Source organism: Drosophila suzukii, unplaced genomic scaffold (assembly GCF_043229965.1).
Source record: "Drosophila suzukii unplaced genomic scaffold, CBGP_Dsuzu_IsoJpt1.0 scf_4, whole genome shotgun sequence".
NCBI lineage: Eukaryota > Metazoa > Arthropoda > Insecta > Diptera > Drosophilidae > Drosophila > Drosophila suzukii.
This window is the reverse complement of record NW_027255927.1, coordinates 4,879,307-4,906,687: the sequence shown is the minus strand read 5'-3', so window position 1 is coordinate 4,906,687 and position 27,381 is coordinate 4,879,307. Positions and strand designations below refer to the sequence as shown.

Here is a 27,381-nt window from a genome sequence, read left to right as displayed (position 1 = left end):
TTCCAGGAAATTACACATACACATACATACGTCCGTGTATATTCTTATAGGTTATGGTGCCAGACCACGCCATAACTGCAGCTGAGTAAAAGTATCATTTTATTTTATATTATAAATAAAATATGGAGAATACACATAAACGAAATATAAGGGCGAAAGTATAAGGGCATTATTAAAAGAAAAAAAGTTTATTAACCAAGAAGAAGAAGATGAAGATTGGGTTGAATGGCAGAAAATGAAGAAATGCGCAAAAAGCGTGGTCATTGAGTATTTAAGTGACTCGTTTCTAGGTTTTGCTAAAAGGGAAGATACTGCAAAACAGGTTTTGCAAAATTTAGATTCAATCTATGAGAGGAAGAGTTTGGCCCCACAGTTGTCTCCACGCAAGCAATTGCTATCTTTAAAACTTAAGAGCGATTCTCAGTTATAAAGCCATTTTAATTTGTTTCACGAACTCATTGCCGAGTTGTTAGCATCAGGTGCTAAGGTTTAAATGGGCAAGATTTCGCATTTACTACTTACACTGACTTCTTCGTATAACGGCGTATAATGGCAATTGAAACTTTAGCAGAAAATCATTTAACCTTGGCCTTTGTAAATAATAGTCTGTTGGATCACGAGATCAAGCTAAAAAAATAGTAGCAAAGATAAAGATTATGCAGGCTATAAAAAAGAACAGTAAAACTCAATTTTCTTATAAGAAAAATAGCAAATTTGCAGCGAATAATCTTAAAATTCCAGAAAAAATACTTCACTGGGGTTCTTATTGGATTCTGGCGCATCAGACCATTTGGCTTACAACGAGAATTAGTTTACAACTATCACTGAATTGGATGAACCTATTAAAATTTCTATTGCCAAGAACGATGTATTTATTTATGCAGTTAAGAAAGGAACAGTGAAGCTGTGGAGCTTAAAGATGTCTTGTAGTGTCCTGATATACCGAAAAACTTGATCTCAGTTTAAAAAATGCAGGAGGCAGGCCTTACCATGGTATTTCACCCAGTAGGTGTAACTGTTAAAAAAGGTCAAATAATTGTAATGAATGGAAGAATATAACATTTCCAAATATTCATTCATTCATTGGTTAATTTCTTTTCTAATAAACTAGCTTGTATTGCAAATGCAACTAAAAATAATAATTATAGTTTGTGGCATGAGAGGCAAGGTCACTTGAGTAAGGGAAAGTTTTTAGAAATTAAAACAAAAAAATGTTTGACGATACAGATTTGCTGAATTACATAAAACCAGAAAATGAGTTATGTGAAGCTTGTGCCAAGGGAAAGCAGGCTAGGTTAAGTTTTAATAAATTTAAAAATAAGGACCACATAAATCGACCACTATTTGTTGTACATTCTGATGTGTGTGGTTCAATAAGCCCATCTACTGTTGATCATAAGAACTATTATATAGTTTTTATTGATGAGTTTACGCATTGTTGTGTAACTTACCTGTTGAGTTATAAGTCAGAAGTTGTTAGTGTATTTGAAGACTGTGTAGCTAAAACGCATGCTTTGTTTAATTTAAATATGGTTAACCTTTATATTGATAATGGTAGGGAGTATCTATCGATTGAAATGAAAGAGTTCTGTGTTCAAAAAGGCATTACTTACCACTTGACGGTTCCACATACTCCACAACAAAATGATGTATCCGAAAGGATGATTAGATCTATAACGGAAATAGCTCGTGCTTTAGTTATAGGGGGCAAGGTTCAGAAAACTTTCTGGGGTGAAGCAGTGCTAACAGCCACCTACCTTACTAATAGAAGCCCAACTAGTGCATTACATGAATGCAGAAAGACCCCTTTTGAAATGTGGCACAGCAAAAAGGAGTGCCTCAGGTACTTAAGAGATTTTGGTTCTATAGTATACGTTCTCAATAAAACGAGAAAAAGAAATTTAGATGACAAATCTTGGAAAGGTAACTTATCGGGTATGAACCACAGGGATATAGAGTATGGGATGTGGAGAATAACGGATTTGTTGTTCCAAGAGATGTAGTGTTTGATGAATCAAACAGGATAACGTCTACAGCTGTGGATAATGATAACAACATGGATTTTCACAATATTGAAGAAAATATTGAACCTGATTTTCAAGACTCTTGTCTTATTGAGAGTGAAAGGGTTAAGAAAAACACTGATATGGTAGTATGAAGTGGAGAATTAAGTAGAAAATGCCGATCCAGAGATATCTGGTGTTATATCTGACGGTGAACCAAGTGACTCTGATACTCAAATAAGAAAAAGCATAGACTAAAAGGAAAGCCAAATTGTCATATAGAGATATGATTAAAAATGTGTGATACATGCGCAAACTTTAACAGGAAATGCTCCAATATCTTTTGATGAAATTAATAATGGGAGTGATAAAAAACAGTGCTTTATGTTGAATTTGACCCGTTTCCGTGGCCAAAACTCATTTTTCGCGAGTATGCGAGTTTTTCCGATTTTCAATGCTAACATGTTAAGAAATGATTAAAATGCTATGTTACATACCTTAAATGTTAACTTAACAGTTTAGTGTTAAAATAACAGCTGTTAAAGTTAGTTGTTGCAAGCGAACGACAAGTGCTGTCTTAAAGGTTAACTTTGCGGTGCAATTTCATCTGGCATATCTCTGACAAAAAATCATTAAATAATGAAATTCAAAAAGAATATTAATTCTTCAGGTTTGTATTAGGTGTTGATACAAATATGTTGCGTGTTTCGTTCGTAACAATTTGTATATTTAGCAAGTGGTGTCCCCTTGTCACTTTTGGAAAGAAAGTTGAACTTTCCGAAGAGCTTAAAAACCAATTTCAAATTATTTCAGAGAGTGTCTATATACGAGGGCAGTCCGATAAGTACTTAGCCTCACCGCCCGATAGCGTCACTATCGCAAGAGAAATTTACTATCGTGTAGTACATACTCCTAGACGGCTACTGTCGAAATTTCAGCCGAATCGAACTCGTAGTTTTGTTTTGACTGCGTGTGGAATCGGACGTGTCCGCTGATTTTAGAAAAATGGAGAAAGAGCAATTTGATTCGATTCTTGTTCTCGGAAGGGAAATCGCGCAGCGAAATCAAAGAGCGCTTGGATGCTGTGTACGGTGTCTCTTCTCCTTCAATGGCGACCGTCATAAATTGGTTTAACGAGTTTCAACGTGGTCGCACTTTGGTTTTTGATGAGCCACGCCCAGTTGCCCCGAAATCGGCTACCACGGAGGTGGTGACGCGCAAGAATGGATTAACGACGGACGTGTGCTTTTTCGGGGTCCCAATCAGTCGGTCATATCTCGGAAAGTACGTGGTGTACATAGTTAAAATTTGCGTCAAAATTCGTGCCTTTGTGAAAGGAGTACGGTGGTGCAAAAACATTTGGGAAAAGTCAGCGGTGAGCGGAGTAATCGAAGTTTTCCTTTGTGGAAAATTCCACACGTGCGCGCGCCGCGTGTGCTTGGAGAGCGCTTTCGAGTGAGCGCTTTCGTGAGAGAGCTTTCGCGAGAGCGTTTGGCGTCAGGTGTTCCCTCTCGCGTGATTCCTCTCGCGCGTCAGCTGTGCGTGTACCGCCTAAGTTTTCTTATCGGGTAAGTGAGCATGCTCGAGAAAAAGTTTAGAGGGTAGGTGGGCGATGGCTCCATCTCCGATGGAGACGGAGGGTGGATGCTCGGGCAGCGAATCTGCCAGCAGTCGAGGTAGCGTCAGTGTCGGACAAAAAGGCCGTCCGAAGGGAAAGCGTGGACGAGGTGCTGCCGCACGGGATGCCTCGCAGGCAAAAATTGTTGCCGTGGATGGAGTTGGAGGCGGGCCAGAGCCTTTTGTAGAGGAGACGCTCTCCTCTCTGGAGATGCCGCCGCCGCCCGCTCCCGCTGCTCGCGTTGCTTCCGCCGCTACCGCTGCCTCTGCCGACGCCGACGTCGCTGCTAGTGCTGCCGTCGCTACTAGCGCTGCCGTCGCTGCTAGCGCTGACACCGCTGCTAGCGCTGACGCCGCTACTGCTGCCGCTGCTGGAGACGCTGCGATACATGACCACGCCATGGAGGTGGTGAGGGGTGGCCCCGGACGGATTTCCGCGGAAGTCGCGAAAATTCGGACCGAGGTCATACTCGATACCAGCGTCATCGTGAGGAGCTCCACCAGGGAGCTCCTACTCGTCGTGGCCAAATATGAGGCCCTTATCTCGGCGCTCACGCTGCGTAACGCGGTCCTGGAGGACAGACATCGGCAGTCTAAGAAGGTACCACCGCCGCCGCCGCCGACTACCAAACCTGCTGCCCCGCGGATGCCCTCTGCATATGCCTCGGCATATCCAAGCCTCCCGATGCCATCCGCCGTCCCGGTCCCGATGCCGCGAAAACCGCGCGAGACCTGGTCGGCCATTGTCCACAGTTCCGACCCGAAAATTTCGGGTAAGGAGCTGGCGGACAAAGTCAGGAAGGAGATTGCTCCCTCACTAGGAGTGCGTCTGCACGAGGTGAGAGGGCTGGCGCGTGGCGGTGCCATCATCCGCACCCCATCGTCCGGCGAGATACAGAAGGTGGTCGCGAACAAAAAGTTTGTAGAAGCTGGCCTAGAGGTCAAACAAAGCCCAGCGCAAACGCCAAAAATAGTGGTCAGCAACGTTGACACTGCGACGCCGCCGGATGAGTTCATGAGCGAGTTGTACAAAAACAACTTCGCTGACAAGATGACTCTGGAGTTGTATAAAAAGCAGGTGCGACTGGAGAAGTCGTGGTCGCAGGCGGACGGCGCCACAGTTAATGTGACGCTGGAAGTCAGCACCACGGCCCTCGACGTGCTAGACGGCGGAAAGGCCTATATTGGCTGGTTCGCCTACAACTGCCGGGCGTTAGTGCGCACATACGCGTGCCACAGATGTGTTGGTTTTGACCATAAGATAAAAGACTGCCGATACAAGGAGAATGTCTGCCGGCAGTGCGGACAGACTGGCCACAGTGCGCGAGCGTGCCAGAACCCGGTGGACTGCCGGAATTGCCGTTTTAAGGGCTACCAGTCGGGGCACCACATGCTGTCCCCTGGATGTCCGGTATACGCGGCGGTGTTTGCAAGGGTGAACTCTAGACATTAATGTTTAGGTTCATCCAAGCTAACTGTGGTCGAGGACGAGCTGCGACCATAGAGCTCGGAGTCCGGTTGCTTGAAAGCAAGAGTCTGTTCGCACTGGTGCAGGAGCCTTACGTGGGCGTCGAGAGGATAAATGTGCTGCCGGATGGAGTGAGGAGTTTCGTTGATCAACGAGGGAAGGCAGCCATTTATGTGAACCACCAGGATGTCATCTGCATGCCAGTGGAGCCGCTCACCAACAACTACGGTGTGTGTGTGTACATAAAGGGGAGTTTTGGCTCAATTTTCCTTTGCGCCGCATACTGCCAGTTCGATAGCGATGAGGATTATAGCCTCCAGTCGTATCTAGCGTACTTGGATGCTGTCCTGCTGCTGGCCAGCAGTACTCCAGCAATCCTTGGACTCGATGCGAACGCAGCATCCCCCATGTGGTTTAGCAAACTCCCTCCCCACGCGGAGGGACTAGCTAACTACTCTCGGGGTGAGCTGCTGTCCGAGTGGATACTGACGAAGGGAGCGGTGGTCTTGAACCAACCCAGTCGGAGCTACACGTTTGAAAACAACAGATCGCACAGCGATATCGACGTGACACTCGCCAACTTCGCAGGAGATATGCTAGCCACATATGAATGGAGAGTGGACGAGTGGGAGTTGAGTGACCACAACATTATTTCTGTTGTGGCCAACCCAACGACCGACACAGCCGTTGAGAGCCTAGCTCCGGTACCGTCCTGGAACTTCTCCAATGCACGTTGGCGTCTGTTCGAACAGGAATTGGTGAATAGGGCAGCCGAAATTCCGGAAGACTTCCAAGTATCGCCGCTGGACCAACAAGTCTCCACACTTCGCAGGATGGTGCGACCTTGCGTGGGGTAGGAGAACGCCCGGACCGCCGAGAACGAGGGTAGGTTGGTGGACCGCTGACCTCTGCACAAAGCGCCGCCAAGTCAGGAGACTCAGGCGCCGTCTTCAGGATGCCAGACGCCATCACGATGATGACGTGGCCGAGCAGATTGTGGTCGAACTGAGGCATGCCACAGCCGACTACAAGAAGCTCATCGTGAAGACCAAGGAGGACAGTTGGAGACGCATCGTGGGAGCGAACTCGCACGATCCCTGGGGGCGCGTCTACAAGATGTGCCGAGGTCGCAAGAGACGGACGGAGATTGGGAGCCTCCGCGTGAATGGCGAGCTGGTCACCAATTGGGGTGACTGTGCACGTGTGCTCCTCCGCAACTTTTTCCCAGCTGCGGAGTCTGATGCACCGATTGTCTCCGCGGAGGAAATCCCACCGCCCCTGAATGTCTCAGAAGTTGATGCTTGTGTCGCCAGGTTGAAGAGCAAACGCTCGCCTGGCATGGACGGTATCAACGGGACGATTTGCAAGGCTGTGTGGCGCGCTATACCTCAGCATCTGACGGCGCTGTATTCAAGCTGCATCCGGTCGGGGTATTTCCCTGCAGAGTGGAAATGCCCGCGTGTCGTGGCTCTGCTCAAGGGGCCCGACAAGGATAAGTGCGAACCGTCGTCGTACCGTGGGATTTGCCTGCTGCCGGTTTTCGGCAAGGAGCTCGAGGCCATTATGGTGGATCGTGTGAGGGAAGTTCTTCCGGAAGGCTGCAGATGGCAATTCGGATTTCGCCAAGGACGTTGTGTGGAGGATGCTTGGAGACACGTGAAGAGCAGCGTTGAAGCCAGCTCGGCGAGATACGTGCTCGGAATCTTCGTGGATTTCAAAGGAGCCTTCGACAATGTGGAGTGGAGTGCTGCACTGCGCCGATTAGCCGAACTGGGATGCCGAGAGATGGGCTTGTGGCAGAGCTTTTTCTCAGATAGAAGAGCAGTGATCCGAAGCAGTTACGAGGAAGTCAATCTCCCCGTAACTAGAGGCTGTCCGCAGGGGTCAATCAGCGGCCCATTTATATGGGCCTTGCTGATGGATGTACTGCTCCGGCGCCTTGAGTCGTACTGCACCCTGAGTGCGTACGCGGATGACCTGCTTCTTCTCGTCGAGGGAGAATCCCGGAACGTGCTGGAGACAAAAGGAGCGCAGCTGATGTCCATCGCAGAAGCGTGGGGGATGGACGGTTATTATGCTGCTCAAAGAGGACCCTCGCCATCGTTTGGCTCGTACCTCTTCGCGTGCGCTTAGTCGCGCCCCTGCGGTAAAATTTGCGGGAGCAAACTTGCCGTTTGTCAGCAGCTGCCGGTATCTGGGCATCACGGTCGAAGAAGGCTTGAAGTTTTTCGAGCACTTCACAGTGATAAAGCGACGCATGACCGGAGTCGTTGGAGCATTGGCGCGTGTGCTTCGAGCAGACTGTGGATTCAGTCCTCGAGCCAGGCGGACCATTTATGCCGGACTCATGGTGCCTTGTGCGCTATTTGGTGCCCCGATATGGTATGTCAGTACGACGCAGCAAGTTGTGGCCAATAGGCGAGTCCTTGCTTGCCAGAGGCTTATCCTTATGGGAAGCCTTCCGGTATGCCGAACAGTGTCCACTGCGGCACTGCAGGTTCTTGCTGGCGCTCCCCCGCTTGATTTGGTTGCCATGCAAATGGCAGCTAAATACAAGCTTAAGCGTGGATACCCGTTGGAGGAGTACGATCTGTGTCATGGCGAGGACTTCACAAGTCTTAGCCGGGGGCAGATGATGGTGCGTATGGAGCAGTGCTTACTGCAGACGTGGCAAGACAGATGGGATGACGTAGAGTCAACCGGCCGGGTGACCTACAAATTCATCCCGGACGTCGAACTTGTCTATCGCGATCCAAATTTTGGATTCACGATGTGCACCGGATTTCTGCTCACAGGACATGGATCTATGAACGCATTTCTGTGTAGGATCGGTACGATGCCTACTGCCGCATGCTTATGCGGCGCCCCTTGTGAGGACTGGCAGCATGTCCTATGTGACTGCCCGAACTACGCGGATTTGCGTGACCTCGATGGACTTGGTGTGCAGCAAGATGGCGGAAACTGGATCGGATTCGATGGAATTCTGGTGGATCAGGAGAGGACCCGACGGCTTACGACGTTCGCCGAGGAGGCATTCAACCGGAGAAGGGACTTGTAGTCTCCACCACTTGCCGTGTGGTAGCGGCGAAGAATACTGCCACAGCCTGTCATAGCTTGTCGTAGGAAGCGACTAATATGGCAAATGGTTGCCCCATCCGAGCTTGTCGGAGCTGAAGGGGTGAGGCCCACCGAGCCTGTAATTTCGGTACCACGGGTTGAGCAGCTCCAAGGCTGCTCATTGAGGTTGGCCCGCGACGTGGATGTTGCGTAATACAACTCGGGTGCTGTGACCCACAGAACGGTGGAGATTTTAGATAGATCTCGCCCCTACGCAAGGGGGAGTGCGTGCCCGACAAGTAAGTACTCGAATTGCTACTGGGGTGGTTGCTATGTACATAGCTATAGCTGCTAGTCCAGGGCGTTGGTTTGGCGCTGAACCTAGACCCGTGCATTATATACTCACTTGTGGGTATATTAGAATGCCGTGGTTGTAATCCCTTCATTGTGAAACACGCCACGTAAAATAAGTTCGGAGGGATCCGAGACACACCACCACGGAGGATAACGTGACAAAAATCCACGATCTCGTATTGGCAGACCGCCGATTGAAGATACGCGAGATAGCTGAGACAGTATACATGTCAAAAGACCGCATGGGTCATATCCTGCATAAAATGTTGGGCATAAGAAAGCTGTTGGCGCGATGGGTGCCGCGTTTGCTCACTCCGGTCAGCAAACGCACCCGAGAGACCTCTTCAGAGCAGTGTTTGACGCTGTTTAAGCGCAATCCGAAGGAGTTTCTGCCTCGTTTCGTGACCGTCGACGAAACATGGATCCACTGGTACACACCAGAGACCAAGGAATAGTCGAATCAGTGGACTTCACCCGGCGAACCTGCTCCGAAGAAGGCGAAGACTGTCCCATCGACCGGAAAGGTGATGGCCAACGATTTTTTGGGACTCACAAGGTGTTATCTACATTGACTACCTGGAAAAGGGCAAAACGGTCACAGGGCTGTACTATGCCGAATTATTGGGCCCGGCACCGGCTCGCACTTCCGCCCTCGCCAAGACCAAATTGGTCGAAGTGGGCTACGAACTGCTACCCCATCCACCAGATTTGGCCCCGTGTGACTTGTTTTCATTTCGAAACTTGAAAGAGTCACTCGCTGGACAGAAATTTGCGTCGAGTGAAGACCTTGAGAAAACGTATTTTTCAGACGGGTTAAAGAAGTTGGAGCATCGCTGGGTCAAGTGAATTGAGCTAAAAGGAGATTATGTTGAGAAATAAATCGCCACTTTTCCAAAATTTTTGTTCTTCTTTTGAAGGCTAAGTACTTATCGGACCACCCTCGTACATGTTGTAAAGTTGTCAATTCTGAATTCAGAACTAGTAAGCACATTGTGCCCTTTTTGCGCCTTTCTGCGTTGTTTGATTTATTAGGAAGCAACATCTTAATCAGGCGGATCCAAAAACATAAGAGACTTGCTTTGCCAGTAGAGGTCATCCAGCTGTTGGCTTGTGAACTTGAATTTGCAGATGAGTCTGCAAATGATATCGACGCAAGGGATGACGACAATACATATTTTTTTTATAATTGTTCAGGCCCACTCTCCGGCGAATCTGGACCGGCCCCGCTATCCAGCTGCACCGCTCTCTCGCTCTCCCGCTCTCTCGCGCTCCCGCTTTCCGGCGCTGTTCCCAGGAGCCCGGAGCTGAGCTTAGACTTAAGTAGTTCAATTTTAGCATTCCTACTGAATAAACCGCGGTCGTACCCGAGCCTAATTTTTACGAAGTGAACTTTTGCGTACTACTTTTCGGTCAAGGGGCACTTCGCGTTTCGAGTGGTTTTCTCCCCTACAGCCTAGACGCTTTCCGCCGCACCAGCAGCAAACCGCCGAAACCCAGCGCAGCAGCCCGCCGACGCCGCCAGTTTCTCGACGTCGCCTCCCACGCCATTCTACCAGCGCCGACGTACCCCGCTACCCCCGGCGTACATTTTGATCCATCCCCAAGTTCAAGCTGTTCCTACCCAGACTTACATTTCCTCTGGATGTCGGGTGCATCCGTGCGATACCGAGGTTTTCACCGGAGATTATCTGCGGTGGCGGACCTTTAGGGATCTGTTTACGGCCATTTATATAAACAATTCAAGGCTGACGCCAGTCGAAAAACTGTTTCACCTAAATGCCAAAACAAGCGGCGATGCACACACGATAGTGTCGAACTCCCTCCTTACTAACGACGGCTTTCGCCCAGCTTGGGCTAACCTAACTGAGCGTTTCGAAAATAAGCGGTTGTTAGAAATAGCCAATTAAAAATACTTTTCAATGTGCAGTCCGTTAATCAGGAATCTGGGTCAGCTATCCGTGAACTTCAACGCACCATCCAGGGTGGTCCGGATTTGAAACCGAAAATTGGGATTGCCTCTTAAAGTACTTGTGCTCCTGCAAACTTCCTAAGCTCACGCTATCCTTCTGGGAACAGTCCCTGCACAACAAGGCAGAGATTCCGACGTGGCAGGAACTGAACGCCTTCCTTACGGAGCGTCACCGGACCCTAGAAGCCATAGACGACGTACGGCCGTCAGGTTCGAGTCAATCTCTGCCAAAAACATCCGCCCCCACTGCAGCGCCTCGAAGAATAAATTCTTACGAGACAAGGGTAGATCCCAAGCCAAAAGGATATGACCTTTGTAAGAAGGAAAAGTTGCCTCACCAGGTAATCCGAGACCAAGTATAAGGCTTAAACCAGACAGTATTCGCTGAATCCAAAAAGCTCTGTCAGTTTACCATCCGTTTTCCGACCAGGTCTGGCCTGCAAATAAACACGACGGCCTATGTTCTTCCTCAATCAGCTTGAAAACTTCCATCTTGTCCGATTCCCCAACAGTTTCTACGGGATCTTTCCGAACTGCCACTAGCGTATCCTAAGTTCTACGAGAGCGCACAGATAGATATTCTGATCGGGGCCGACGTACTGCCACCCATTCTCCTAAGCGGCACCCGGCCGAATATTTGTGGCTCTCTCCTCGGGCAAGAAACCATTTTCGGGTGGATCCTAACAGGACCCGTTCCTGCTCCAAGGGAAAATCAGATTTCCGTTTTTTCCACACGAATCTCCCACACAGTTGACACGTCTCTGGATAGGTATCTCACCAAATTTTGGGAGGTGGAGGATCTGCCAGTAAAAGTGACAAAATCTTCCGATTTGGCTTGTGAGGAAAATTTTCTCCGAACGACTACGAGAGACGATAACGGCAGGTATGTCGTAAGTCTTCCGTTTCGTGATCTTCAAAACGTAAAATCCGCCCTCGGTCACTCCAGATCCTCCGCGTTGTCGCAGTTTCTAAGAACCGAGCAACGCCTAAAGAGGGACTGTCAGCTGAAAGCCAAATACGACTCCGTGATTCAAGAGTATCTCGACCTCAATCACATGAAAGAAGTCCGTCCTACCCATAATTCTGCCAGTTATTACCTTCCACATCATGCCGTGCTCAAGCAGGAAAGTACAACCACTAAGTTACGTGTGGTTTTCAATGCCTCCAGCCCTTCTGAGAATGGGGTCAGTTTAAATGATATCCTTCATGCTGGCCCAGTCTTACAGTCCGATCTAACTATCCAGATCCTGAAGTGGCGATATTTCCGATACGTCTACAGTGCCGATATCGAGAAAATGTATCGGCAGATATGGGTAGATCCGAAGCATTCCCCGTTCCAGCGCATCTTGTTCCGCAACAGCGAGGGGCACATTCGAGATTTCGAATTACAGACGGTAACTTTTGGAGTCAATTGCGCGCCATTCCTGGCCATTCGAGTCCTGCAACAGTTGGCAACTGACGTGCAGCTCAGCCATCCAAGAGCGAGCAACGTCATTCGAAACCATATGTATGTAGACGATGTCCTTTCGGGAGCTGACTCTGCCGAGGACGCTAAGTCCATTGTTCGCGAGCTACAAAGTGCTCTAGATTCCGCGGGGTTTCCATTGAGAAAATGGACCTCCAACAACAAAGAAATATTAGCTCATATCCAAAGCGATCATCTTCTGACAACCGACTTCCTCGAGATCGACACTAAGAGCACAGCCAAAACTCTCGACGTACGATGGAAGGCGACGTCCGATGAGTTCTTTTTCGTCCCACCAGATTTAGCAACGGAAATCTCCCACATGAAACGCCAAGTCCTTTCCCAAATTGCCAAGCTGTTTGGTCCAGCAGGCTGGCTCGCTCCCTTTGCTGTGTGTGCCAAAATCTTTATGCAAGAGATTTGGCTTCAGGATCTAGGTTGGGACGATAAACTTCCAATTGAGCAGTGCCAAAGAAGGAACAGCTTTCTCCAGAGCTATTCGGTCCTAGACCAGGTCAGAATACCCAGATGTGTTTCCTTCCGTCCTGAGTTCCGCGTAGACCATCACGGATTCTGTGACGCCTCGCAAAAGGCATACGGTGCTGCGAGCTATGTGCGCGTAGAAGTGGGCCATAAGACGACGGTGCACTTGCTTCCCAGGCTGGAGTTATGTGGGGCTCTTCTTTTGTCCGAGATGGCCGAAGCCATTCTTCCTAAAATGCCGAGGCTGACCTCAAAATTCCATTGTTGGACCGATTCCACGATTGTGCTAGCATGGTTAGCCAAACCAGCGTGCCATTGGAAAACGTTCGTTGCCAACAGGGTGACGAAGATCACCGAGTCCACTGAGGCGGCCAATTGGTCGCACGTACAATCCGAACATAATCCAGCTGATTTGGCTAGTCGAGGAGTTCCCCTTCAAGAGCTGGTGGATAACCAGCTTCGGTGGCATGGACCCACTTGGCTGCGTGCCGTTAAAGCCCATGTGGCATCTATGCCGACAGAAGATTTCCTGGATCGCTTTTTTAATTTAGATAGAGCTTTGCGGGTCCTCGCGTATGTCCATCGATTTGTCCAACAATGTCGAAGACAATCACCGCTTTCCGGGGTCCGTTTAGAGGCGCAGGACGTTGCCGCCGCGGAACAACTCATGACAATTTGCACTCAGCGCAGGTATTTTTCTGAAGAATACCGCTGCTTGAGTTAGAATCGTCCTGTGCCCGCGGCAAGCTCGATTCTCTCCCTGAACCCCTTTCTAGACAAGAAAGGGCTAATCAGGGCATCCGGCCGACAGTTTGCGGTATGATGAACGACATCCGATAATCCTACCGTACGAATGTGCACTCTCGCGGCTTCTGGTAAAATTCACGCATCTCATTTCGTTAATTGGTGGTAACCAGTTAGTGGTGCGTCTCACCCGGTCCAGATACTGGGTTCCGAGAATAAAGAACTTGGTGAAGGCAGTGGTTAACTCCTGCAAGGTCTGCGTTATCCACAAAAAGAGATTGCAAGTCCAGATGATGGGAAGTTTTCCGAAAGAGCGAGTGTCTATTTCTCGTCCGTTCACGTACACAGGGATGGACTACGCCGGCCCGTTTGACATAAAAAATTATACCGGAAGAGCTTGTCTCATTACAAAAGGGTATGTGTTGGTTTTCGTTTGTTTTTCTACAAAGGCCATCCATCTAGAGCCTTCTTGCCGCTTTCCCTCGTTTCGTCTTTAGAAGAGGGTGTCTTCGCCAAGTCCAGTCCGACAATGGAAAGACCTTCGTCGGCGCCTCCACCGTGCTTTCCCGAGACTTCCTGCAAGCCGTTAAGGAGTCTGTGACCGATGCGTATAGTCATCAGCAGCTCACCTGGCAATTCATTCCTCCTGGGGCACCCCATGTGGGAGGTCTATGGGAAGCTGGTGTCAAGAGCTTCAAGACCTTGTTTTAAAAGTCCACCGCTACTCGGAAGTACACCTTTGAAGAGCTTTCCACCCTCCTACCGAGAATCGAAGCTTGTCTGAATTCCACACCGCTATCTCCCATGTCCGAGGATCCAACTGATCTCTTAGCGTTGACATCAGGGCACTTTCTTGTTGGTGGACCTCTTCTTTCCATAGTGGAACCTGAAGTAAAGGGCGAATCCAAGTCCATTCTGAACCGGTGGCAGCACTTAAAGTCTCTCCATCAACAATTCCGCACTCGTTGGAAGGATGAGTACCTTAAGGAGCTCCACAAGCGCAAGCAAAATATGCGTGTCGGCGATCTGGTCGTCATGAAGGATGACAATTTGCCCTCAAATGAGTGGCGACTCGGAAGAATAGACTCCGTTTTTCCGGGAGCCGATGGCAATGTCCGCGTAGTCGACATTCGTACGACACGCGGCATTGTCAAACGTCCAGTGACCAAGGTGGTTCTTCTTCCAAGAGACCCGTCCAAAACTACCTCGTAACCAGCCGCGTTTCTTATACACCTTAGTCCGTAGCCATTATCCACGTCATTGTTAATCAGCCCTGTTTGTTTTTTCCTTATCCACACTCCAAACAGGAAAATGGCTCCCCGTCCACGTAGCGCTCAGGCATCACTCTACTGGGAGCTATCGTAGCGGCAGCGTTCGCGCCGGCAAGATCCGCCAGCTCGCCAAACGCTTGCCCCTCCACCGCGCTCAGCATCCTTGACAACAGCTCCGTCGCTCGCGGCACTTCTCCAGCGTCATAGCGTCAACGTCCTCCCGACTGCTTTGGTGATCGTCGAGACCGGGGAGAAGACGTTCAACACCGCCGCACTCATCGATCCGTGTACCCCGAAAAGCTCCATCGATGCATTTCTGGCCGCCGCGTTTCGTTTGCCGACAATAAACGTGGGCGATGAGAGCATGTCCACGTCGACGATTCGGTCGAAGGTCGACGAGGCCATCAAGCAGGAGGTGGTCCTCAAGATCGAGCCGAACGTGCGCATCCGCACCCCCATCCATGCGCTCAGTGAGAGCGTCGTCAAGAAGTTTAAGGAGCTACCGCTCTCGGATGAGCGTTTCCATCGGCCAGCCACTATTTCCTTGATCCTGGGCGCGGACGTCTACCCGAAGGTGATACAGCCGGGCTTCCACATGGTCGACGAGGGACTGCCAGTAGCCCAGAAGACGGTGTACGGGTGGATCCTCTCCGGCGCCTGTACGCAGGCTTAAGGCGTAGGCGACTGGCCGAAGTTCCGTCTCTTTTTTGCAAGGCTCGCGATTGCAAGGGGAGCGGAATGTTCAGGCCCACTGTCCGGCGAATCTGGACCGGCCCCTCCGTGAAGTCTCCGCTGCGCTTTGTAGCGCCGAGCTGAGCTTAGACTTAAGTAGTTCAATTTTAGCATTCCTACTGAAGAAACCGCGGTCGTACCCCCGCCTAATTTTTACGAAGTGAACTTTTGCGTACTACTTTTCGGTCAAGGGGCACTTCGCGTTTCGAGTGGTTTTCTCACCTACGGCCTAGACGCTTTCCGCCGCACCAGCAGCAAACCGCACCAGCAGCAAACCGCCGAAGCCCAGCGCAGCAGCCCGCCGACGCCGCTAGTTTCCCGCCGTCGCCTCCCACGCCATTCTACCAGCGCCGACGTACCCCGCTACCCCCTGCGTGCAATTATAATAATGAAATTGAGGACATTGATGAAGTTGAAAATAAATACATAAAATGATACAAGGTGAGTTCCAAAGTAACAGGACCTTTTCAAACTAGCGCCCTCTAGTGGCGCCATCTATATGTCAACTGGTGCGTTAGAATCTGCTATCGTTTATCGACTTCCAGTAAAAATTTCATGACATTTCATTTATTGGAAGTGAGGTTATTGCGTTTTAAGTGTCAGTATGTTTTTGTCATTGGTGCGAAAATGAGCCAACATTAAATTTTGTTTTAAAATTTGTAAAACTTTTACCGAAACGTTTCAATTGATGAAACAAGTTTATGGCGATGATTGCCTATCCCGTAGCAGAGTGCACGAGTGGTTTCAACGTTTTCAAAATGGTCGTGAGGACATAAGTGACGATGAACATGTGGGCCAACCAAAATCCGTGATCACCGAAAATTCCATCGAAACTGTGCGTGAATTCATAAAAATTTGCCGAGATCATCATTGAAATTCATGGAAATAGAATTGAACATCTCCAAAACATTGATTTATCGCATTTTGACCGAACGTTTGGGCTTACAAAAGGTGTGTGCACGGTTTGTTCCGCACAAATTGACTGACGTCCAAAAATTGCTCAGAACTCAACATTCGAAGGACATCATTAAAGAGGCAAAAAAAGACCCGAACTTCCTTTACAAGATTGTGACTGGTGACGAAGCGTGGTGTTTTCAATATGATCCCGAAACGAAACGCCAGAGTGCTGAATGGAAGGCGCCGGACGAGCCGAAAAGTGCATTTGCCGATGAAAGGAAAGCGTTATGCAGACGTAGAGGCCATTCAAAAGGCTTGCACCGGCATGCTGGCGGCCATACCGGGCAACGAGCTAAAACACTCGTTCGACATGCTTTTGGACCGTGAAAAACGCTGTATTAAAGCAGAAGGAGACTATTTTAAATAAAATAAATTGATTTTGCCGAAAAAACTATTTGTTCTGTCTTCTTTTTAAAAGTCCTGTCTACTTTGGAACTCACCTTGTATAACAAAATAAACTTTTTTCTTATTGAATAACTTATATATTTATTATGCGATCTGAAACAAATTTGCAGGACATCTTTGAAATAAAACATTCATTCTGTGCTCCAAAATTGGGGTCTATAGTTTTATAATTGCTTTAAATTTTCGATTTTTTCCGTTTTCTGTGGGCGGAGGCGGGCTTTGACACGCCCACTTTTCTAAAATACCTTCCTATAGTCATAACCATCATTATAAATGAAACCTGCAGTGAAAAATCTTGTTAATTTAAAAAATTGCAGTGGAGAGCGGCTATTGAAGATGAGCTAATTCTCATGAAATTAACAAGACTTGGTCAAATGGATATTTACAATAAAACAGAACGAGTTTGGTAGACCAGTAAAATATAAAGCCAGACTTGTAGCACGTGGATTTACACAGGAGTATTTAATCGATTAAGCCTAATACTGAGTTCACGCGCAATGCATGTAGCATGGTCTTACTGTCAATCAGCTGGATTTGTTGTCAAACGGAAAACAAATCAATTGAAGAAATTTAAAAAGGTGGAATCTGCTGGTACATAATGTTTTTATTTATATAAACTAGTAGTTTAAAGCTTATTTTTCGTCCCACGAATGCTTCGCCATCTTTCCCGCGCCACCGTAGTCCAGCTCCAAGTCCCAATTGGCATATTGGACCTTGAGGAAGTGGGAGCCGGATTGGGAACGGCGTTGATCCGCTGATACTGCAGGAAGTCGCCCAGCATCCTGGCAATGGCTGGCTTTGGCTTCTCCAACTGTTTCTTAGCGGGCGCTCTATTTTCCCCCTCCCTATAGAAGCCAGCGGGTCCACCAGCTCCGCTTAAGCTGCCAAGTAGCTGGTGGTGGTGGTGTCCGGAGTCCTAATGGAGAGGTCGTCGGAGATCGTATTACTGGTGGTTCTGATAAAAAGACATTTCTATAAGTACAACGCAACCAAATTCTTTTGGCCAGATCTTACTTTTTTTGCGAGGACGCGCCCGGCAGGATGTCCATGTAGAGATCGAAGTCCCACTCGGAATATTCCTTCCCACTGGGATTCTCTAGTGGATCTCCTCCAGCACTTCAACTATTCTGCGAATTTGCACCTTTTGTGGAATTGCTTCCTGTCGGTGAAATCCCACAATAAAGGGCATAAGCTTGGATTTGGCGTCCTATTTCCTCTGCCCTGACCACCTGCATCCGATTTTGGGGTTTTCCTTCCATTTTTAATTTTTAGTTTCCACATCGACTTTGCACGAACACCGCCAAAGATTAAATTTCTTATTCTAATTTCACTCGTGAAATCTGTTATTTTTTCTGGTATTGAGCTAAGCTCATCTGAGTACCGCGCTGAAAAACAGACACGACGAAAAGCGTTAGCCGTATTTGACTTTCGTCCACTCCTACGGTTAGCTCGAGGTTTTCGTCGATCTGAGTACTAGGCTTTGCGACGAACCTGCTTAAATGGGGATTTAAAAGAGGAAATATATATGAGAGTTCCTTAAGGGCTGTCTTGTTATAGCAGTAGCAGGCGGCTAGATTTTGGTTTAAAGTGTTTGAAAAAGCTTTGAAAGATATTGATAGATAGATGTGTACACATTTTTGATAAAGGGACTATTTTTAAAAAATATATATGACTTGGTTATTTGTACAGAAAACATTCTAACAATGAACAAATTTAAGTCATATTTAATGAGCAAGTCTCAAATGACAGATTTCATGGAAACTTAGTATTTTATTGGTATTAAAATAGACAGAATATAGACTGGCCACGGTTCCATGATCTCTTTGTGGTACATAATAAACCATATTCGGCCAGTCAAAAACTACATATTCTACAGAGTTCGCTTCGTGGTGAAGCGAGGAACGTTTTGACAGACACAGCCTTCTCACAGGGTGGCTATGACGACACCTGGTTGCGTTTGAAGGCCAGGTACCAGAATGGAAAAATACTAGTATTCGCCGTCGTAGCAAAAATTATTGACCATAAGCCTATAGACGGCTCCTCGCGCCAACTAAGGGCCTTACATTACACTGTAAAAAACTCAATGAGTACTCTTAAAAACCTTGATGTCAGCACAAAATCCTGGGACCCAATCCGGTGTTTTCTTATCAGAAGAAAACTAGACCAGCAGTCTCTAGCTCCTCTGGAAAATTCAATGGATGCACCGACGGAAATTTCAACGTTAAGGAGTGTACTGACGTTTATTGAGCGGCGCGCTTGCATGCTGAAGACGATAAGCGCTCAACCTAAAGCAACACTCCGCCATCAGTCAATTCACAACGAAGAAAGCTGTAAGATTTGTCACCTAGAACAACATAATCTTAGAGCATGTAGCCGTTTCCAGCAAATGGACCCCAAAGCTCGGCGCCATGCCATTATTCAAGTAGGAGCATGCACAAATTGTTTGTCTACAGCTCATAAGGTTGAAAACTTTGGATCACCGACCACTTGCCGAGTCTGGCAGCAACGGCATCATTAACTATTACACCAAGAACCGATTAGCAATCCAGTGGCCGGCGCAGTAACCATTGGAGGCTACGACAACCCTAGAGGATATATTCTGCTTGCGACCGCCAAGGTATCATTACAAGGGCCAACAGGCCACCTACAACCATGTCGCGCTGTATTAGATTGTGGATCACAGGTGAATTTAATCTCAAGGAGGATGGCAGATCTACTATCTCTTAAGGAAATGTCACCGATTGAAATATCTGGAATCGGAGGAAAAATATCAACAGCAATCAGATCAAAACCAAACCTCTCATCATGTACATCAGGGTTTGAAACACTATTACACTATAATATATATAGCTAAAAATATACATAAAGATTATTTCAATTGGTTTGTGAATTGGTGGGAGATATACTATTGTGCCGAGCACATATTACACGCTGCAAGAAGACCATAGAACGACTACAAGAGGCAAATATATACACACACACATACACACGTTCGGGTATTTTCTTATATTTAAATTTTTTCCAATTTATATATGTTGGGGAAGGGATTTTTATTACTCTTAAAAATTAACCTATTTATTGCAGATTAGTAATTGCACGATTATTTATATCACCAATTTAAATCAATTTATTTATTGCCGTATGTGAACAATTCAGGTCGAGTGTTTTCATATTTGTATCTATTTATTATTTATCACTTATCGCTCCTTCTGGGCGAGGCTTAGTATTTTAATTCATCAAAGCCGAAGAACAAATATTCAAAAACAAAGGTCGCGTATTATCATCAAGTCGAGGATCCACTTAAGAGAGCTATTTTAGGTAGGGACCGAAAAGAAGAAAACTGACATTCTATCCGTCCATACAAATCCCTGTGTGTGGCTGTTGCACCCGGCGGGCGGTGGTTGATGGGTTTCCTTACGGGAAGCTGAAAAAATGCTGTAAATAAGCTAAGCGATTAAATTGTAATAATATGAATATGGAGTAGACCTATGTTTCAGAGGGGAGGGAACATGTAGACAGTCTTAAAGTATTTTACGGTGACCGGTCCAAGGGGCAGTCGGAGACATCTACGGCTGCTACGGTCGGGTTGGAGCGCAGAGGCTTTGGGCTTGCCCCCAAAAGACCACATATTATCTAATGGTGTCCTGGGACCTAGAAGGGAACAAGTGGGGGAGTTAGTTTTGTGATAATCGCGTGTTTTGTTAGTCTTATAGTAGTGCACATTTCGTCAATGTTTTGGCCCAGCAGTAAAACAGCTGTTGCAGCGTGAAGTGTTGTAAAGTACAAACATCTGTTTGCTTATTGTTGCGTGTGTGTGGGCAGGGTTGGAGTACTCACACCCCAAGGGCTATAGAGCTAGCCGGTCTGCACACTCGCGGTCACACGTAGTCCTATTTTGGGACGTAACAATATAGGCGACCTATTTCAAATATAAATGGCAACCCACCAGGCTCCAACAGGATTTTCCTCTTCCCATAGACCTTTTTGAAGTCCTCGTTTGACCGGTAGACGAACAGCAGAAAGATCTGGGGAAAGAGAAGAAATAAAGTTTTGATTAAGAAAGAAGAAAAAACAAACGTTCAGTACTTTTTTTTTTGGTTCGACGACATCAGCTAGTCCTAGCAGACTGGAAGAATTGTTATATTGAAAATAATATTTATTTATTTATTTATTTATTTATTTACTTATGGCCAATGGATAAATCCTTATCTGGCTACATATGATTACCTTAAATCTATTATTGAAAATTAATTAAAAAACATTCCCTAAGGGTTTGCCTTAGCGTATCTTTATTGGCCCCCCAGCTGAATCTAATGCTAGAAGGCAAAGAATTAAACAATCTAAGAGCCCTTAGTAGTGGCTCATTGCGAGCATAATTAGTCCTGACAGCACGGTCCAGGAATGGAACCATGGTACGGAGATTCAGGGTAGGAACATTAAAATTGATGCATCCCACCAGGCAAGGACAACCAATACTTCCTACTAGCAGATTGTTCAGAAAGAGAAGGCCAGCAGTTGCACGGCGATCCTTTAAGGAATAAGTGTAAAGCAGGGAACACTGACTATCATAGGGCGGAGCCGGTTCAGTAAAATTCAAGGATTGCAATGCAAACTTCAAAAACTTTTTCTGCAACCTCTCAATCCTATTGATCTGGACACTTCCCGAGGGATTCCAAATAAAGGAAGCATATTCAACCCTAGAACGGCAAAGGCAGAGTATACAGATAATCAGGAATATCGATCTTTGAATAATAAAGTGTTTCGCTTAACAAAGCCGAACATTGCATAAGGCTTTGGTAATATAAGATTCAGGTGCTCATTAAACAGAAATTTGTCATCAAATAATACCCCCAGATCAACTTTTTCATTTAAAACAGAGAGAGGGTGGTTATTGATGTGATAAGTGGATGGAATAGTTACAGAACGTTTCGCATAACAAACGATGTGGCATTTCTTAAGGTTTAAAGGCAAACTATTCTTGAAACACCAACTACCGGTACTATCTAGGTCAGATTGAAGCAATATCGAATCAATTATGTTACTGACAGTCCTATAAATCTGTAGGTCATCCGCCTAAAGAAGGAAGCTAGAAAAATGGATACAGGCACAAATGTCATTTATAAAAATAATGAAAAGTAAATGGCCAAGGGAGCTACCCTGAGGAAGTCCAGATGTGCCTTAGAAGGATGGGATAATGCACCACCTACTTCAACATGATAACGTCGGTTATCCAAATACGACGCTATCCAGTTAAGAAAAGAGGAGTGAAAGCCAAGTTTGGAAAGTTTAGCCTTTAGGGAGAGTGACAAACCTTGTCAAAAGCTTTGGCGAAATCTGTGTAAATCGTGTCCAGCTGTAAATGATCCTCAAATGCATTTATACAGTGATTGGTAAAGACAGCCAAGTTGGTCGTCGTCGATCGACCAGGCATGAAGCCATGTTGATTAGGTTCAATGTAAGACCTTATTAAGAAAGATAATTTTTTGAAAATTATTCATTCGAACAATTTAGCTAAGTTGCTGATCTTAGCAAATGGCCTATAGTTATAAATATCAAATTTACTTCCTCCTTTATGGACCGGCGTGACTCAAATTGGGAATCTTCCTTGAGACAAGAAAGAAGAGAACAAAATTTGCAGGGGTAGGTAAAGACTGGCAATAAAATTTTAAAGGAAGAATGATGAAATTCCATCAAAGTCTAGTCTTGGGGAATCATCAAAATAAATAAAAAATTGCAAGTTTCTGCAATTGAATTTAAAGTTTCCAGATCATACCAATCATCGGAAGATTCCATGTTCGAGGAAAAAAGGCAGCAAACAAATTGGCAATATCGGCCTCAGTGTAAGCAACAACATCACCATACGACATTGTTGAAGGTATAGACGAATGTGATTTGCTTGAGTTAACAAAGCGCCAAAACGCCTTAGGGTTGGCCTTCAAACTAGTAAACCCCCAAACTAACTCCAGCGGCGAATATGTAGAGAACATATTTTCAATGAGCGGGTTCCAACCTAATGAAGAGTAAGAATCCAGCCGAGGTTATAGGTACTTCGGGAGAGAGGCGCAAGATGATGAGAGCGCAACTCCGAGGAGAACGCCGATATTAGAACCAGGCGGACGGCGAATGTCGCGCAAAGCGGACAACAAAAGCTCCAGCTGAAGTTGTTGATGGTGCAACGGGAGAGAGGCGCAAGATGATGAGAGCGCAACAACGAGGAGCACGCCGATATTAGAACCAGGCGGACGGCGAATGTCGCGCAAAGCGGACAACAAAAGCTCCAGCTTATGTTGTTGATGGTGCAACGGGAGAAAGGCTCAAGATGATGAGAGCGCAACTCCGAGGAGCACGCCGATATTAGAACCAGGCGGACAGCGAATGTCGCGCAAAGCGGACTACAAAAGCTCCGCCTGATGTTGTTGATGAAGCTTCAGGAGAGCAACGGAGAATGATGTGAGCGCAGGTTCGAGGAGCGCTCCGATATTAGATCCAGGCGGACGCGCAAAGCCGACAACAAAAGCTCCAGCTGATGTTGTTGATGGTGCAACGGGAGAGAGGCGCAAAATGATGAGAGCGCAACTCCGAGGAGCGCACCGATATTAAAGCCAGGCGGACAGCGAATGTCGAGCGAAGCGGAGAACAAAAGCTCCGGCTGAAGTTGTTGATGTAGCGTTAGGAGAGAGACAGAAGATGATAAAGGCGCAGTGAGAAAGGCAAGCAGCTGCCGATGTTGTTGCGAAAGCGACTCCGACATATGAGGAAAGGCTGGCAGAAGATGACCCGCAAAAGTATCGACGCCAGTGGCGTCGAACACTAGGGTTTTTTTGATGGATGACTTGATGTTGAAGTTTGTCCAGGCTCCGGCAAATTAGATAATATTCCATCCCCTGCCCCAATGGCCCGTTGTCTATGAATAAATCTTTTGACCTTAACTGAGTTCGGCCAGAAATCGTTTTTGAAGACTGAATCGTAAAGGTGATCGGGGATACCAAGCTTGAAATTTACAAACTTTAAGGTTGTTACGTCAACATCTTTTTTTACAAGTTTCTCAACAGTGAGAGAACTAGCATCCACCTTACGCTTGGTGTACACATATTTTTAAACAGTATTCGGCTCTGTATTAGTTGCGAACTTTCCGACATGCCAAAATCATTAAATTAATCTTATTTCGAACCTGTATGAAATTTCCTCTCTCAATATCCAGAGCATGATTAGAAGGGTCAACGACCGCCGAAGACGTGGCAGCAGCAGCCGCATATGACTGGGGAGCTGCAACTACGTTGGTAGGCCTCGGTAGACGAGGTTTGAGATTCAAATTTAAATTCTGAGTCAATGCATCATCTTTAGGGGGAACGTCTCCAAGAATTTATTATGAAGGCCCTGATATAAGCGCTCCAGGGCTTTCAATTTCTCATAAAATTCGTACATTTTAGAATGCAAATCATTCGTAACCACATAGCTATCACATTGCCAAAGTATGTTTGGAATTAATAAAAGTTTGAGCACATCCTCCGGAAGGGCTACGCAAGAAGTATGATAGGCGCGACGGCACAGAGAAGAACAGCGAACAGCATCCGAAGCGCGAAGCTGGGCCAATGTAACATCAGTATTGCACTCGGGACAGCGGGGAAGTAATAAAGCGAGAATTTTAAGCACGTCTGAACGCAAAGAAAGCTAGATGACGACTGATTTTCGACGAGATAAAGGAGCAACAGTCAGGGGGGGACGTAAAAGGATCCTTTTTCTTTAGGCAATCGCCAATACAACCGAAATCCGAAGTTCTGAGACTCTTAAGAACAGGAGCCTCAGAAGCTTCCGGACTGCTAGCCAGTGTCATTCTATATTGTTAGTACTGGAAAACTTAGGAATGTAAGAAGAAGAAGAAAATGATGCTACGAGAAGTTAAAGAGCGGTGCCAAGGGTGCACGTGCTTTTGGGAAAGCATTCTTTTACCAAGGGTGTAAAAGAGTGAGGACGGAGTATACACGATAGTGGTCATATTCGCAAGTTTCGACGACTTTGGCTGGTGAATCGCACAGGAGTTGTGTAGTAGTACTTGCACAAGGAGTGACGTCACCTCCTTATACGGAAAGGAGGGCGGCGCCTGAATTTATACCGAACGCATTTTCTTATGCGAATTTTCAAGAAAACAATGCAGGTCAGTTTATGCCGACATATACCGCAGCGCAATGCGTACCGCCATGTAAAACTGTCGGATTCATGCCACAGAACAATGCACCAATATCTGTCCATCAAAACGTGGCCGCAGGGTTCTTTCCGCCAGCCAATGGGCAGGGTTCTGTACCACAGCCCAACGTCGTTTATAATGCTGGTCCTAATGCTGGTAACGTTGGAGCAGAAAGACATATGCCACAGTTCGCCGGCACACAGCTCCCATACGTAGTATCATCGGGACCCACATTGACGCCAGCTCAAGGTGCATCGCGCCACGTCATATCACGAAACTTGCCAATTTTCACCGGAAAGCCCGAAGAGTGGCTTTCATTTATAAGTAATTATGAACAATCAACCGAGAGATGTGGATTTACCAACGAAGAAAATCTGATCAGACTCCAGAAGTGTCTGAAAGGATCCCCGCTAGAAGCTGTCCGGGGAAAGCTCATGATCCCAGCTATGGTACCTTATGCTATTGGAACGCTAAGGATGTTGTATGGGCGTTCAGAAATAGTGCACGCTAGCTTTGACAAGTGGCTCTTTGGAATAGCGCTGTGCGCAACGATGGTTGCACCCTATGAATGTCACTCAACAGAGAAAGATAAAGGTGGAAGGTATTCAAAGGAGCGCCTGCTAGTGCACGACATGCTAGGAAGCAATGACGACGGCAAGTCTAAGGCACACGTCACAGAAGATCAACCTTGTCCAGAATGTGGCTGCGACCATGGTCTGGCAAATTGCAAAGGATTCTTATCCATGTCCATCAAGTCGAGAGTGGAATTTATTAAATCCAAACAACTTTGCTTTTGTTGTTTTGGAAAGCATATTGTCCGTAACTGCAGAGTGAAGAAACTTTGCAACCTCGATGGATGTAAGTTACTGCACAACGTGCTATTGCATTATCCAAATACTGAGATTAACAGCGAGATTCGTAATGACAAGGAGGACATTCCTAGAAAAAACGGCGAGTCAGAGACCAGCGAGTCTCATGAGAAATCAACAACAAAGGCTCTTTTCCGTTATATACCAGTAACATTGCATAATAATTCCCGTAGCATAGACGTTTATGCTCTAGTCGACGAAGGTGCGTCCTGCACGCTTATGGAACGATCGTTAGCCGATGAGCTAGGGCTTGACGGTCCTGAAGAGCAGCTTTGTCTTAAGTGGACTAGCGACGTGACCCAGAGCGAGTCAAAAGGGTCGTCCGGAAGTAAAACACGGACTTAAAGGAGTGCAAAGCATCGACGATCAGACACTCAAAGAACGTCAGCACTTGAGAACGGTTCCGATATCAACATACAAAGATGTGAGGGCTCAAATTATCATCGGACTAGACAACATTAAGATCAGTGTGCCGCTGGAGGTACGTCAAGCTGAGGATGACGATCTTATTGCCGTTCGATGTAAATTAGGATGGGCTGTGTACGGCCGCCAAGGACCGGAAAATGACACGCCACCTCGTGTATTCCATATCTGTCACTGCGCAACAGTTTGCGGTATGCGGAAACTTGACGAAGCTATGAAGGCATTCTTCTCGCTGGAGTCATTCGGCGTGAGTGTTCGTACCCAAAGGTACTCAACATGACCACACCCAACAAATCAAGCAGTAGCCAAGTTGGGAACAGTACCAGGCGCTCAGTAGCACCCACTGCATATGAGAATTGCTGATCAGCATATTATATGTCTCACTAACTCACCGTCTCACCGACTCAACGGCACACTGACCGGCCAATGCAGTCAGCACATTTTGCAGTGTCAGCCAACTACGCAAAGCCAACTACGCAAACTGCTACCATAATCATAATTCCCTGACCAACTTTAGAATATAGTTTACTTCACTAATCATTACTCTAAACTTCCGTGTTCCAAGTAGTATATAAACATGTTCCAAATGAAGAATAAAACAGTTATCAACACACCTCTTAACTCCGCGGTTCTACTTCCTACATCTGGGAATAGGGCTCGTAATACACTATCTCAACTAGTAGCTAACCACGTTAGCTTACCCTCAGCGCAGCTCCAGCATCGCCTGTGGTCCGGCATCGCAGTAACCTTCGTTACCATTGCCGCGACGCGATCGTCCTGCCAGCAAAGCGTCCCCGTGCCAGCGACAAGTGCTCATTACCCCCTTGTCCCGCGGTGTGACCCGGAAGTGTCTACTTCGGTTAGGCACAAACATTGGTGACCCCGACGTGATCCTTTAACAACAAAGGATCACACTCAAGCAACCCCCTTCCCACTAAAGGACTCACAGCTTTATCCAGCTTCACAGGATACGCTTCTTCTTCCAGCGTCACAGGAACTTCAGCTTAATCCAGCTTCACAGGATACGCTTCGTCTTCCAGCGTCACAGGAACTTCAGCTTAATCCAGCTTCACAGGATACGCTTCGTCTTCCAGCGTCACAGGAACTTCAGCTTAATCCAGCTTCACAGGATTCGCTTCTTCTTCCAGCGTCACAGGAACTTCAGCTTCATCCAGCTTCACAGGACTCGCTTCTTCTTCCAGCGTCACAGGAGCTTCAGCTTAATCCAGCTTCACAGGATACGCTTCGTATTCCAGCGTCACAGGAACTTCAGCTTAATCCAGTTTCACAGGATTCGCTTCATCTTCCAGCGTCACAGGAACTTCAGCTTCATCCAGCTTCACAGGACTCGCTTCTTCTTCCAGCGTCACAGGAACTTC

General features: G+C 46.9%; 1 protein-coding gene across 3 annotated transcripts in view; it reads left to right on the top strand.

Moving 5' to 3' along the window:
* LOC139354873 (uncharacterized) overlaps positions 1-27,381 on the top strand; it is a 127,152-nt gene that overhangs the window by 45,589 nt on the left and 54,182 nt on the right. The window contains exon 2 of one of the 3 annotated variants that reach the window (XM_070999098.1): positions 14,468-16,514. The exons of the other annotated variants lie outside the window; for them this stretch is intronic. Coding sequence (XP_070855199.1) covers positions 14,796-15,104 — 309 coding nt within the window. The 5' untranslated portion in view covers positions 14,468-14,795 and the 3' untranslated portion in view covers positions 15,105-16,514. Of the gene's footprint in view, positions 1-14,467; positions 16,515-27,381 lie in introns of those variants that run through there. 3 annotated transcript variants of the gene reach the window in all.